The sequence below is a fragment of the Balaenoptera acutorostrata genome, chromosome 4 (genome assembly GCF_949987535.1).
Source record: "Balaenoptera acutorostrata chromosome 4, mBalAcu1.1, whole genome shotgun sequence".
Taxonomy (NCBI): domain Eukaryota; kingdom Metazoa; phylum Chordata; class Mammalia; order Artiodactyla; family Balaenopteridae; genus Balaenoptera; species Balaenoptera acutorostrata.
Genome location: NC_080067.1, coordinates 56,469,805 through 56,483,083, shown reverse-complemented (window position 1 = coordinate 56,483,083; position 13,279 = coordinate 56,469,805). Strand labels below are relative to the sequence as shown.

Below are 13,279 nucleotides of genomic sequence, written 5' to 3'. Positions count from 1 at the left end.
AACCAGTGCACTCTAAAAATACAATGGCTATCATGGGTAGGGAAGGAGGGCTGTAAACCTTGTGGTCTTAAGAAGTTCCTCAGGCTGGAAAAAAGGTTGGGACCAATGATGTGCTGAACCTTTAAGAAGATTTTCAACAAGCAGTGATGAAAGAAAAAGATTTTTTCCTTAATCAACAGTTACCCAAGAAGTGCAACTGAAATACGGTCTTTTCAAAGCACCTTTAATCCATTGATGCTTCACCATAAACCTGTTCTTGCCTTTCTCTAGCAGCCTGGAGGCAAGCCGTGTGTCCTACCCAGTCCAGATTTTCTCCAGTCCTGTGAGTATCTGCCCGGGCTTGACAACAATGGATGGCCCAGCAACTCTTTCTTTGTATCAGGAAACACTCAGACATAATTGAAAAAAGGCAACTGAATGAGTAGCTTGCTAAAGTGATGAAAGAAAAAGGCACACAATCTGAAAAAAATAAAGCCCCCAGAGGATTCCTTTCAAAATCTGTAGTTACCTTCCTCCTGATTCTCAGAGACCCCTAGTGGGCCTTTGCATTACAGCCTGCAAGGCTGCAAAGAGGCCACACAGTGGCATTTATCACCTCAGAAGGGGCTTTCTAGCCTCTGATTAGGATTCCCTTTCAGAAAATCTCTAACTGGTTCGGTGTGGAGGCAGCAGGCGACCTTGCGCCTTTCGGCAACGTGACAGGAAGACTCAGAAACACCACACAGACGCTTAAAGGCACGAGGACCAGGAAACGCCATACCTGGTGCCAATGTCATTCCGAGCAGCCAGCCTGAATGTGTACCCCATTGCCGGGCACAGCTTTGTCAATTTGCAGTGTTTTTGGCTCCCAAAGAAGCACTGTCTGAAACCACTGTTTCTTTTTCCCTAAAACAGTGAAACAATGCAAAGAAGTTTAAAAAAACATAATAAGAGAATGAAGGAGCATGTTGAACAACTGTTTAATTTCCTAGTTTGGATGAACAAAACCAAGAGAAGGAAAGTGCTCTACAATGAAATGCCGTCCCTAACACAAAGGCACTACAGAAAGTTGTGTCACTGAGATGGATAATGCACGGTCCTGGTGGTATTTCGTCAACAAAATAAAAAAGGCCCTTTCAGGCACAAGGCAGTGCTCAAGTTAAGGATCACAGTTTCTCAGATCTTCTTCCTCACTTGGTCAAACTGCCTGATCTGACCCACAGGAGTGAGTCTGCAGCCTCACAGGATTGCTAACTCTGGAGCTGCACAGCCACCCCCAGATGGCCCGGCACCTGAGGACCAGTCTACGCAGGTCTGCAAGCCACAGAAAGTCCTCCCTGGTCTTCTCTCTCCTCTCCCGCCTTGTGGCGGCCCCCAAGCCCACACATGCGCATTCTGGCTGGTGAGCTGTTTGTCTACTCATCCCTAAATACTGGGCGCATGCCTTTGACTCATCCTGTCTACATCTGGTCTCCTCAAGGCAGTGTTCTGGACAATCTGGGAGTTCTACCAAGGCTTGCAGAGTTGAACTGAATGTCTGACAAGCACTTTATCTATACGTAGTACAGCCATTCTTAAGTTTCTTATGAGGCTGGAAACATGTTTTTAATGCATTCCTAGCCTTACATGATGCTTCAAATTCCTCGAAGGAAAAAGAAAACACTCCATTGGGTTCTCTTAACAGAAGTAAGAAAACAAAAACATAACTACGCTGTGCCATGCTCAGAGGCATGGAATACTCACATCGGCAGTTTTCTAGAATATTTCATACCCATAATCCACAGTATTTTATCTATGTTTATGCAAAAGAAAACCACATGCTAACAGTGGATGAATTAGCATTTTAATCAGACAGCTGGGCCCAGGACTTTCAGGAATGCTTGAAATTCTCAATTTATTACATAAAGAACAAAGAAAGCACATTTTTCTCCTAAGCAAATTTAAGCACTTCCTTCCTTAAAGCAGGCCTCCAAATGCTTACTACCGAAAGAAACATTCTAGGTGAAGTTTAGTTAAAAATAAATATACAACTAGCTTGAACAGATTAAAAACCACCATGCCACATTCATCCTCAAACTCTTCCCAACTCTCCCCTCACAAGCAAGGTGGTACCCTTTCCAAGGAAGGAAGTAGAAGCCCTAACAGTCCTTAAGATCCAAAGTTCATTTTATCAAGGGTTCAAAGGACATTCAGGTGCAACTATGGAAAATGGGGAGTGGGGTGGGCAGGCAGTCAAACATAATGTCTTTCAGTGGCTACTTTAGCAAAGTCACCCTGTGACTCGCAAATCACGCCCTTATGCTTACTTTAACCTTGAGTGTTAAGGTTGCTGCAGACAATTTATTCATAGAAAACCCATTTACGCATACATTTGCATAATTACATCCAGTGTCTGATTACACTCTATGCGCTGCACGCCCTGGTATGTAGTATCCATTTCAGGCAGTAGCGTGATCTACCTTCTTTCCTCCTCTATTTCTGAGCTCAGAGTAAACAGTGCAAGAAAGGCACATCCTGCTGCCACGGAAGCCTCATCCCTTCCAAACCCAATGTTGGCTCCCCTTCAATGCCTCATTTTTCCTATTTCTTTGTTTGGTCTCCTTTGCCCATTTCTCGTGCTTAGAACTACAACCAGTAAATAAAAGCAGTCTGTTCCTTACTAGGTTGATTTGCTTTACTTTGGTGAAAACCAGGCTGTGGTTTAAATGAGAAAAAAAGAGTGGGGAGGCATCAATGATGGAAACTAGACTTTTATTTTAAGGGGCCAGAGCACTGGGGCTCACTAAAGAATGGGGACAGAGGCATTCTGTGACCTTCAAGATGTTTTCCTATATTGCTAACATTAAAAAAAATGTTTTTTCTACTTCAGTATCAAGAACAATTACTAAATGAACTCCAACTGGCTTAGATAAATCATGCCAAATTTTCCATCTTAACACCTTCCAAGATATGCAACTATGTGCATGGACCTCAGGAACACAGAGAATGACCCAGAGTTGTCGGAACTACAGAATCAAGTTTTAGAAACAGTATTTGTAGAATCTGAAGGGGGTAAGAGTACAACTATTTCACAGAGTTAAAAAAGTAAAGCTTATTGGTGAATTTTTAGAAGTCACTGAGTATAAAACAAAAAAAGGGGGGTGGGAGTAGGTTAAAAAAATATTTCGGACATGAGAAGCTTCTGAATAAAAGAAAATACTCGTGTATGACATGGAGTTTAATATAAAAGGGATATAAAAGGGAGTTTAATATAAAAGAAAGAAATTAATATTCACAAGAGTCACTGCAGTGCAGAGGTAATCTACGGCTGAGAGGTTAGCAGGTGAAGATGGAGAACGCCAGTGTGGGATGGCTCCCGCATCCCCCTGGTCATCCGTGAAAGCCCATGCCAGGCTCTCAAATGGCTTCAGTCTTAGGCATTACAGTAAGTACACGTTCAAAGGTACAGGCGATGTGAAGAATCTGTTTGTAAACCAAGCGTGATCCCAGGTTGCAAATAGCATTTATAAATAAAATATTATGCAGCTCTTCTTGTTGACAGAAATGGATAGGGTTTAAAAAAAAAAAAAGATAATGCTTCAGAAGATTAGAAGATTGAGAGAAATGGACAGGACTGATAATGTGAATGTTTATCGCTATTTATCAGAAATTAAATATGTCCAAGCCACTACTGAAGTCTGAAGTTTTACAAATGGCCACTACTGAAGTCTGAAGTTTTACAAATGGTAAATTACAACTTCCATGTTTGGTAGGTAGCGTGGCGTCAAATGATTTTGAGATATTATAACTTATGGCATGTTCCCTCTTTTAATAAAATCTAATTTAAAGTACACAGGATTACTGAGACATAACCGCTTTACTTGGAAAGCCAACTTACTTTTTAATAATTTAAAGTTAGCTTCATGCAAAATCTCCTACTAAAACATGGTCCTAATGGAAATGGATAATCTCTCTCGACACTTTGTAGGCCTACTGTCATCAATAATCTGGTCAAACACAGGCAGCAGGGACACCTGTGGCCAAGGCCTCGTCCTGGTCAGCTACTGCTGCCAGGCTACTTGTGGGGTGCTACACAGAGCGGGGTTCAAAAGGTCTAGGAGTTGGCTGGTCTACAAGATCTGAGGTATGGTGCCCAGTAGCACCCTGACTCTGCATCCTGGGGGGTGACCGACGGGCAGCATGGGAGCAATCGGGATCAGAACCTCCCTAAGGTGAGCACTTGAGCTCCTGTTCTCCCGGGGAAGCAACAAAAACTTCACCCCTACTAGAGAAAGAGGTGAGAGGAGGCTGGAAGCCCACACCCTTGATCATCCTGCAGCAGCCCTAGCCACTGGACGACTGACCTCATTGGACATGAAGCCCCAGCGTGTTCTGGACTAACTTGCTACTGCCAGTGTCCACAAGCCAAAAAGGGCAGATTTTCAGGGTTCCCCGACTTGTTTCCATTTCATAATCTTGGGCACGCCCAAATGATTTTTTCTACCACACACACTGAGTTCATTCAAGGACAAGGTTAATCTTTACTAGAATGTGAAGAAATCTTGGAATACAAACTGACTGTGTGTTAACAGAGCTCAAGGTGCTCACTTTGGCAGGGAGTGAGGCATTACAAACCCAGCTGCTTCCTTTTTCAGCTGTGCCCCTCTTCTCGCTCAAATGAATTCACAGTTCTCGCTGATCTGCCATCATCTCACACCTAGACCTAGCCTGAGAGCACCCATTCACCACCCTGGGCATTGAGACAAATGGAATTGTTTTCCGCCCAGGGTCCAGGGTGCTTGTCCTCCGATTCTGGTTAAAAGTGCTCGATTTGCCAGCAGCTGAATCATGTACACAGCGTATATCAGATTCCTTCCCCAGTCCTGAGGTCCCCTGCTTTGCCTCTATCACCTCTCTTACCACTGAACAAAAATACACTGCATATTATCTACATCCTAGACCACCCCCCCCCCCCCCCCCCCCCCCCCCCGTCAGCTTAATTTCCATCCCTCCAGGCAGTCCGCTCCCTGATGCCTCGGCAACTCTATTTACCACAGAGTTCACCGGGCCTAGTCTGGATGTGTCATTTATCCGATCCTTGGTGAACAAGTGCTTCTTTTCAGTTCTAGATTCACACAGTGAAGCGGGGGCACCACCTTCGGGGGCGAATCGCAGCCTTACCACACTCAGAAGGCTACACACTCCACCCACATCTGTCCCTGCTCCATCCTCATCCTCACTCCCTTTGTAGAAGGGTCATACATTTGGTTACCACTCCTAATAATAATCAGAGTCTGGATGTTCTTTTAGGTCCTACAAAGTTCCTGCTACACTCTGAAGAATGTCAACTTTTTGCCAGGCTGTGAAAGGACCCAACCTTAGAAAGGCAGGGGTGAGAGAAAGAAGCGTGGGGGAGTGTGTAAAATGCAACCCAGGTGGCTACACAGCAGACAGTGACTCACCCTTGGAAACATTTTTCAAGATGAGTTAATATAAACTTCAGGGACAAAGATATTCTCAAACATTATTTCACTCTTTAAGATGAAACTTGGGGATAAATGACAAATAAAAGGTTTAAAATACTTTAAGGAATATATTCTCTATTTTCTCATTTTATCTTCTGCCCTTTTACTACCTACTTGAGTATTTTTCTTTCTCATCTAGTTTAAAATTTTAAATTAGCTCTTAAATAAGATTATAAATATATTAATTATCCCCTCAAAAAAGGGGGGAGGGAGCACTTTGCTGACCTCCTGTGAGTCACCCAAAGGAAGAGGACACATGCAGCGCAACAATGAGGCAGAGACATTAATTGGCAGGAAAGCAGTTTTTCTCATGGGTGCCCTTTCCTTATCACTGAGGGAACAGGCGGTAATCTCTCCCATCTGTTTAGTGAGAAGGGCCGGGTTTGTGCACCGCTGAGTCACACCGCGTCGGCTAGCGAGCCGCGCTGGCCACAGGGCCCGAGCCCCATCCTACCACTGCACCTCTGGGGCACACCTGTCTTCCTTCCCCTCTTCCCAGAACTCTCAGAGGAGAGCAAGGGTAGGAAAAGAGTTATGTTGTACTTTCAAAGTCCATGCCCTTGCATATAACAGTCTTAGGGCATAGTACCTAAAACACTGTATGTGCTACACAAAGACAAAGGGAAAACGACGAATGGACTAGGAGAGTCAGGAGAACCTTTTATGTCACATGGTGACGATTCTAAACATGTCCAAACATTCTTTGATTCTCCATCCAGTGAGGAGCAAAGCCTACGACCCTTTCCCTTGAATGTGCATGGGCTCGTGACTCTCTTGTAACTGACAGATGGAGTGGAAATGAAGTTGTGTGACTACCAGGGTGAGGTCTGAAAAGATGACGAAGTTTCTGTCTTTTCCCCGGAATGCTCACTTTTGCAATTCTGACTCCCCTGAGGCTGCCATGCTGTGAGGGAGCCTGAGACGAGGTCCCACCGAAGCCAGCGGTGACCACTAGATTTGTGAGTGAGGGCCCCACCAGAAGGTTCCAGCTCCCAGCCAACGAGCCCTCCCAGCTGAACCGCCAGAAACTGTGGAACACAGGCTAGCTACTCCTCCAGTGCCCTGTCCAAATTCCCAACCCAGAATCCATGAGATAAGAAAGTGACTGTTTTAAGGCATTAAGTTTTGAGGTAATTTGTTATGCAATATTACAGTCATCTATTTTGATGTCCATAGATGTCTATAATATGAAGTTTTTCAGTAAACTTTTATAAATTCCTCCTGTACTATAAACAGCCAGGAGGTAAGGGAGCAGAAGTGTGCATGCTCGTACTCAAAACCAATGTTTAAAGTATGCCTGGATAAAGGCTTCTATTTTCTACATGCACTTAGCACATGCTTTTCCCCTCAAAGCGTCCAACAAAGTAAGGCCTCTCTGAATAGATCTTAAAAATTATTTCTGTAGAAGCTAAAAATGTAACAAGATTCCTATATGATAAAGATCAACCAAAATTGTTAATCAATGGCAATGCAGTTACTTCATTTTACAGAGTGACATTTTAGAGAATTAAGATTTTTAATAATGCTAACACCAAAGTTGTAGAGAACCCTGGGAATATTTTTAAATACAGACATCCAAAAGTCTTTGGGGCACAGTTTAGCTGTTGCATAGCCTAAAGCCTCAGGAGTGAGCAAATTAAATAACCTTTCAAAGGATCTTCGCATATAATCGTGTTTCTACCTCTGTTTGGTATCTGTTTATGACACATAATGGAATAAAGTTCCAGTGGATAAATCAATTTACAGATCGGTCTGCCTATTTGAAAAATGGAATCTAAGTATATAAAAAGTATTTATTTCATAACATGCCAACTAATTTTTAAAGTTAAAATATGTTTAAAAGTAGTTGTTAATTTGTAAAACTATGTAACTGAAAACAAACAAAAAAATTTTTTTCAAATCTGTTTTCCTTCTTTATAAACTTAGTATCTTCATAACGTTGTTCTCACCACTTGGGAGATGAATCCTTAAAATGGGTTTGTTTCCTGCTAAGGAACTTAACACATCTATGGCCAATTCTATACATACAACTCACACATACTCCAACTAATTCAGGCCACAGTATTTTCTTGCCAGGAGTAATTCTGTAGACTGAGGTTGCTGTGGTTTCTCTGGCTGACATTTCCAATTCCGCTGGACTGCACTAACCATCTTGGAAGCTGGTATTTCCAACATTGGTACTACGAGATGAAGTTGGCTGATATTTTCAACTGCCTTCAGATTAATAGATTGGAAATGATCCTTCCTGCTCCTCTTCCTGGCACAAGAAAATGAGAACGGCCAACACCAGGGTGCCCTGTGGTCATGGGACATGTACTCTTCCTGATGTTTTCTTGATCTATTGACCTCCTTCTCCTACAGGTTCTTTCACAGCCATGCCTGTTGCCTTCCCAAGCTGCTCTTACCATGTGTGATAACTGCCTGCTAAATAAATAACATGCATTTGGTTGTCATCTGTCATGTGCTCGTGGCCCATGGCTGCTGGATCCAGACATGGGCTGAGCGATTCTGGGCTAGGCACTCTCTGTAACAGCATAGTTCAACCTGTCAGAAACATCAACAATAAATCAAATAAAAAATAAGGCTGCACTGGCCAACTGAACTACTGCCAGGCTCGAAGATTTAGTCTGCTAGTACATCTATATTTAGAAGTTGTACCAGCGTTGGCCGACCCTAGGCAACATCAAAGATAAATGTTGGCTTGAGATATAAAAGCATGTATGTGTTCAGCATAGCCATATATAAGAAGGGGTTCAAAACAGGGAGGTGGGGACACTCCACATCTGGGTGGGTTCCAAAGTTCTTTGCACCAAACCTCACTCTCCCCTCAGTGATGCCTCTTTCATTTAACTGACCACTCTGGCACAGAGGAATTTTCAAAGGTAAGAAAAGGGGGTAGCGTAGTTTGTGGCTGCATGTTACTAAATAAATACTGCATGCATTTTATCCCCTGGCACACTAGTTTTTTATATTAATGGGAGAGGCTTGGCTATCTGAAATAGCCAAGGATGTTCCTCTGGTTTAAAACAAACAAACATAATTTTCTTATATATCGCTCCATATACGGAGGTTCACCTGAGGTCGAGTGCTCTGGTAGGATCAATGTGTTGAGACTATCCCAGTGAAGGGAAGGGGGTGATTTTAGAGCAGGCTGCCTATACAAGGGATGAACCAAGGGACGGATGGGCTCAGTTCACCCACCTAGCCAAGGCCCAAGGCGGCCATCCTCTAGCTGGCAACCAACAAGCAGGACAAATGAGTTGATAAATTAGGCGCCAAGGACCAAGATGCGCATATGTAATATAGCCTCAGCTGGAAGCTCCCCACAAAGTCTGCTGCCCTAATACATAATAACCCCCATTTGTCATAACACACGACAAATGGTAAAAAGCACGGAGAATCTGCTTCCGGTGTGCAGATGTCTGGGGTCCCTAAAAGAGAGGGCTCCTTTTAACTCAGCTCTGTCTTTGATACCTGTGGACTTCTCTGAGTTATTAAATCCTTCCTTGCCTAGTTTCCTTCCATAGGGGCTAGAGTGGAGGAAGCTGCTCCCTGGGACCTCACAAACCACCCTTTGACGTGGAGGTGGTAAAGATCTGTGATGTGGCAAAACACTGTCGTTCTGCCAGGTCACTGATTTGGCCCTTATGTAAAATACGGCTTTTGATGGACAAATGACAGACGAACCTGGGACCCCACTCTCCAATCTCCAAGAGGGCACTCCCCGAGAATGGGCAAAGAGCTCGTGGGCCTGGGCAAGTGGCACCTTCCCCTGACTTTCAGCCAGGCATCGGCGAGGGGCTGGGGAGTAGGCACTGGCCTTCCCAGTCTTCTCCACTGAACAACAGGCTCTGCAGCCTCGGGCAGCAGGGCTCCTCAGAGACGGCATCAGCTGCACTCTCAGTGAGGCTCTCCTCACCCGCTCCGTGAGGCCAGGAAGTCACTCTGCTTGCCAATGCTACGGTTCTTCCAAGAAGGGCTGTCTAACCAGAAAAGCCACGTGCAAATTCACTCGTGCCAAGGAGCCTTTTGAAAGATTATCAATCTAACTAACGCCTAAGTGAAACAGGAATCTGATTAATAAAGCGGGAGCCAAGCACCTCCTACGGGGCCAGCTCTTTCCCTGCATGAGCAAGGCTGGCTGCTCCGGAACTAGATGCCCACAAAGCGACAGTCTGGGGCCTGCTGCCTGCTCTAGGTTCCTGCAGTGGAGCTGCTGAGCCCAGGCCAGGCTGCCTGATGGTTCCCCACGGGCTTCTGGGCTCTACCTGCTGCCGGCCTTTTCTGTTCAAGTTCAAAACATACGCCCCTTGATTTCTGCAGTATTTATGTCATTCTCGGTCTGCTGTGCTCTACAGTTGCGTTCACTCATTAGTCACCGGGAAAGCCAAAGGTGACATCCCTTTTTGGGCTAGCTGAGTCACATGTGAGGGAGAGTCTCGGGAACTCCACTAGTCACATTCCCACAAAGCGATTTTTCTGGTTCTTTCATATATTCCCAACATGTCATGTCTGGAAGCAAAGCTAATGGCAAATTAGCATCTATATATAGCACTAACATCCGTCTTTATTTAGTTCAAACCAGAGCTATTAACCTCAGGGCTCCTGCATAAGTTCCTGACAGAAAAATGTCATATTCCTTTCATACACTCCTTCTGTATTGTTGACTTTTCCTACCCTAGATCTTAACATCAATGTGCTTAGGTGGTCTGAAATACTCATTACACAGGATCTGTCATTGTCCAAGTTGTCTCATTCAATTTTAACCTACCCGTGAGATAACAGACGTTATTTTTCAAGTGGAGAAGCTGAGACTTGGGGGTTAAATTATTTGTTTGACTAGTTAGAGACAAAGCAGAAACAATCCAGTTCTCTTTGGGTGAACACCATGTCACTGAACACATCAGCATGAATCCACGCCACGTGTTCACAGTGAGATCTTAAGAGACCTGCGTTTGTGCTGAGGAACTAGCTGCTAATAGCACCAGTTAGCATTTCTGTAGAGCACGCGTTAAAATAATATCTAAGAGTAGAACTCACACTACCACTTATCTGAGTCACCCCAACAAAGGGACGTGGCCAGGAAAGCCCACACCTTTCCAAGTTATGAAAACTGATCTGTTTCAGGAGAAAACTGAAACTGATGGCTATAGCTGAAAAGCCAGTGACACCTGTGTGTTCCATTTTTAGTCGCTCATTACCATCTCGTAGTCACAGTTACTTCCTGCAGTGATGGAAAAATTCAGGGAGTGGCTAGGCACAACTACTCATGGAGAAAAGTAGGCATCCAGCCCTCTTGCAGAACTATTAGTGAGTAATTCCCAAGTGAAGTCTGTGAACAGTGATGCGACATTATTGACAATGAATTTAGGAGAGAGGATGTACCAGCTTCCCCCCCCGTGCTTCACGGTTCTGTTTTCTGTTCCCCATTAGGGCCACACCTGCCTTCAGAGACCAGCAGGCGGTTAGCTCTTGATTTTAAGGTCAACTCAGCACAGCATCCCCAGTCGTAGGAGAAATAAAGGCCAGGTACTCACTGGCCTCTCTGCTTCTGCTCCTTCATTCATGAAGTTCTTTTTCTAGAAACTTGACAGTAGGACTTGAGGTCCTGTGCTCTTAGTTTACTAACACCTTCAGAATTTTACACTAATTATTTTATTGGAATGGTGATTAAAAATTTGAGCAAAAGAGGGACTGTCCTGGTGGTCCAGTGGTAAAGAATCCGCCTTCCAATGCAGGCGACGCAGGTTCGACCCCTGGTCGGGGAACTAAGATCCCGCATGCCACAGGGTGACTAAGACCGTGCGCCACAACTACTGAGCCCGCGCCTCAACTAGAGAAAGCAAACCTGCACGCTACAACTAGAGAGAAGCCTGCACGCCACAACGAAGAGCCCGCGTGCCCAATGAAGATCCCGTGTACCGCAACTAAGACCTGACGCAGCCAAAAAAATAAAAAATAAATGAAATAAATGTTTTTTAAAAAATTGAGCAAAAGAATAAATTCTGGGAACTCTAGCCAGGGCTGATATAATAAAAATATGGGATGAGACATTCGTGGTGGCATGTATGTAGATGGGGTCACCTCACCCCAAGCTGTGATTCTCAGACCAGGTGCCACAGCAGGAATGCGGCGGGGTGAGACTCCTGAACAAAAGCTTCTTCGAGACTGAACAATACCTGCTTCCCTCTCAGGCGGGGATCTGCTCCTTTGTGCACCCACCCACCTTTCTGCCCTTTAAGCTTGTTTCTACAGCCCCCTGGGTGCCATAGAGGCCGTGAGGGCATGGCTGGGAGAGGCGAGCTCTGGCTTTGGAGAGGGTTGGGCGTGGGGGAACTCCAGCTGAACCCCCCTCCTGTTCTCCTGCCCCACCGTACTCCACCAGGGCACGGTCTGGAAAGAGACGTGTACCAGGTGCACCTGGCTCAGACACCACCAGCAGAAGGTTTTGGAGGGAGAGCCAGAGCCTCACGTGCTCTCACTTTCTGCAGGTCAGATGTTAGAACATTCTCTGTACATTTGATTTTCTTCCTTGAAGAATATTAAGCCACAGGACATAAAAGGACTCCTGTGTTGGCAAAAGGCCTATAGTCAATTAGCCTGGAATTTCCAGGAAAGCTCACCAGAGCCGACACCAGCAGGAAGGGAATATAAAGAGGAAAGGGGAAGACAGAAGAATTAGGATGGAAGTGAGGGCAAGATGGAAGGAGAGCAAGGACGGGAAAGGCGGGAGAAGGCCCAAAATAAACAACTTCACATTCTGTGGTCATTCGTCCATAGTGGGTCCTACTGAGTACAAATGATCATCAGAGGAGCTTCTCCATTTCATGTGAGGCTGTAGCATGTTTCCTCCCAGCATCATGCCAGCACACTTTCAAGTCAAATTCAAAGGTAAGGTGGCCAACAACTGAGTCACCATTACCATTTCCTGCAGCACCTGGGTTTTTCTTGAGGTTTCCCACTGACCTTACTTAACTTATGAAGCCATGGTCCAAGGCAGAGAAGCAGCAAAAAACACAGGACACACACACACACACACACACACACACACACACTCACTCACTCACTCACCAGTGCGCTGAGAAGATATGGAGAGGAAAAAAGCTCTTTACTGGGTAAACTCTATCTCGATATAAAACCTCAACCACAAGGACCATAGGGGGTGGTTTCACTTTCCAATCAAGCCGCCTTAACATGAAATCCACCTAATCTATAAAATATACTGGTTAAGTCTGAGATTTCACCAATCTGTACATAGGAACTACTCACAAGGATCCTAAGAACAATAGATCATTGTCTTTGGTAACTTGGAACTCTAGCTGTTCAGATGCAACCCAGATGGGAAAATATGCTTCTGCAAAAAGCAGAAGATAAAGAGCCCCCTTTCCACATCAAAATTTCATCATGAGAATTTCATCCGTTTTCATTTTACATTTGGTTAAAATATTTTCCCCACACTTGACAAGTGGCTTTTTGCCTAAGCCTGTGTTCTGAATCTTTCAGTGCCCCTAAATTTAAGTCACAAAGACTAGTTAACTTGCATTACTCTCCAAAGTCAACATTTCCTATTCTTAAAATCCTTAGTCTGTTTGCTTGATCACAGAAAGAGAATAAAACACAGGTAAATGAATGAACGGAATTAAGATATACAAGAATAGTATCATTGCTTTTTAGAAACAGAAGATTTCTGCATCCCGTGTTCCTGCCTGAGATTCTGTGCAGTGTTAGTGAGGCCAGGAAAGCATTGGGTCACCATTCAGCAGAGAGTGGCCTACAGTGTAAGAAGACTTCACCAT

At 44.6% G+C, this 13,279-nt stretch overlaps 1 protein-coding gene across 4 annotated transcripts in view; it reads right to left on the bottom strand.

The window, feature by feature from the left end:
• FNDC3B (fibronectin type III domain containing 3B) overlaps positions 1-13,279 on the bottom strand; it is a 354,599-nt gene that overhangs the window by 60,114 nt on the left and 281,206 nt on the right. For all 4 annotated transcript variants that reach the window (XM_057546030.1, XM_007197501.2, XM_057546029.1 and 1 more), the window contains one exon: positions 761-885. In XM_057546030.1, coding sequence (XP_057402013.1) covers positions 761-885 — 125 coding nt within the window. The remainder of the gene's footprint in view (positions 1-760; positions 886-13,279) is intronic.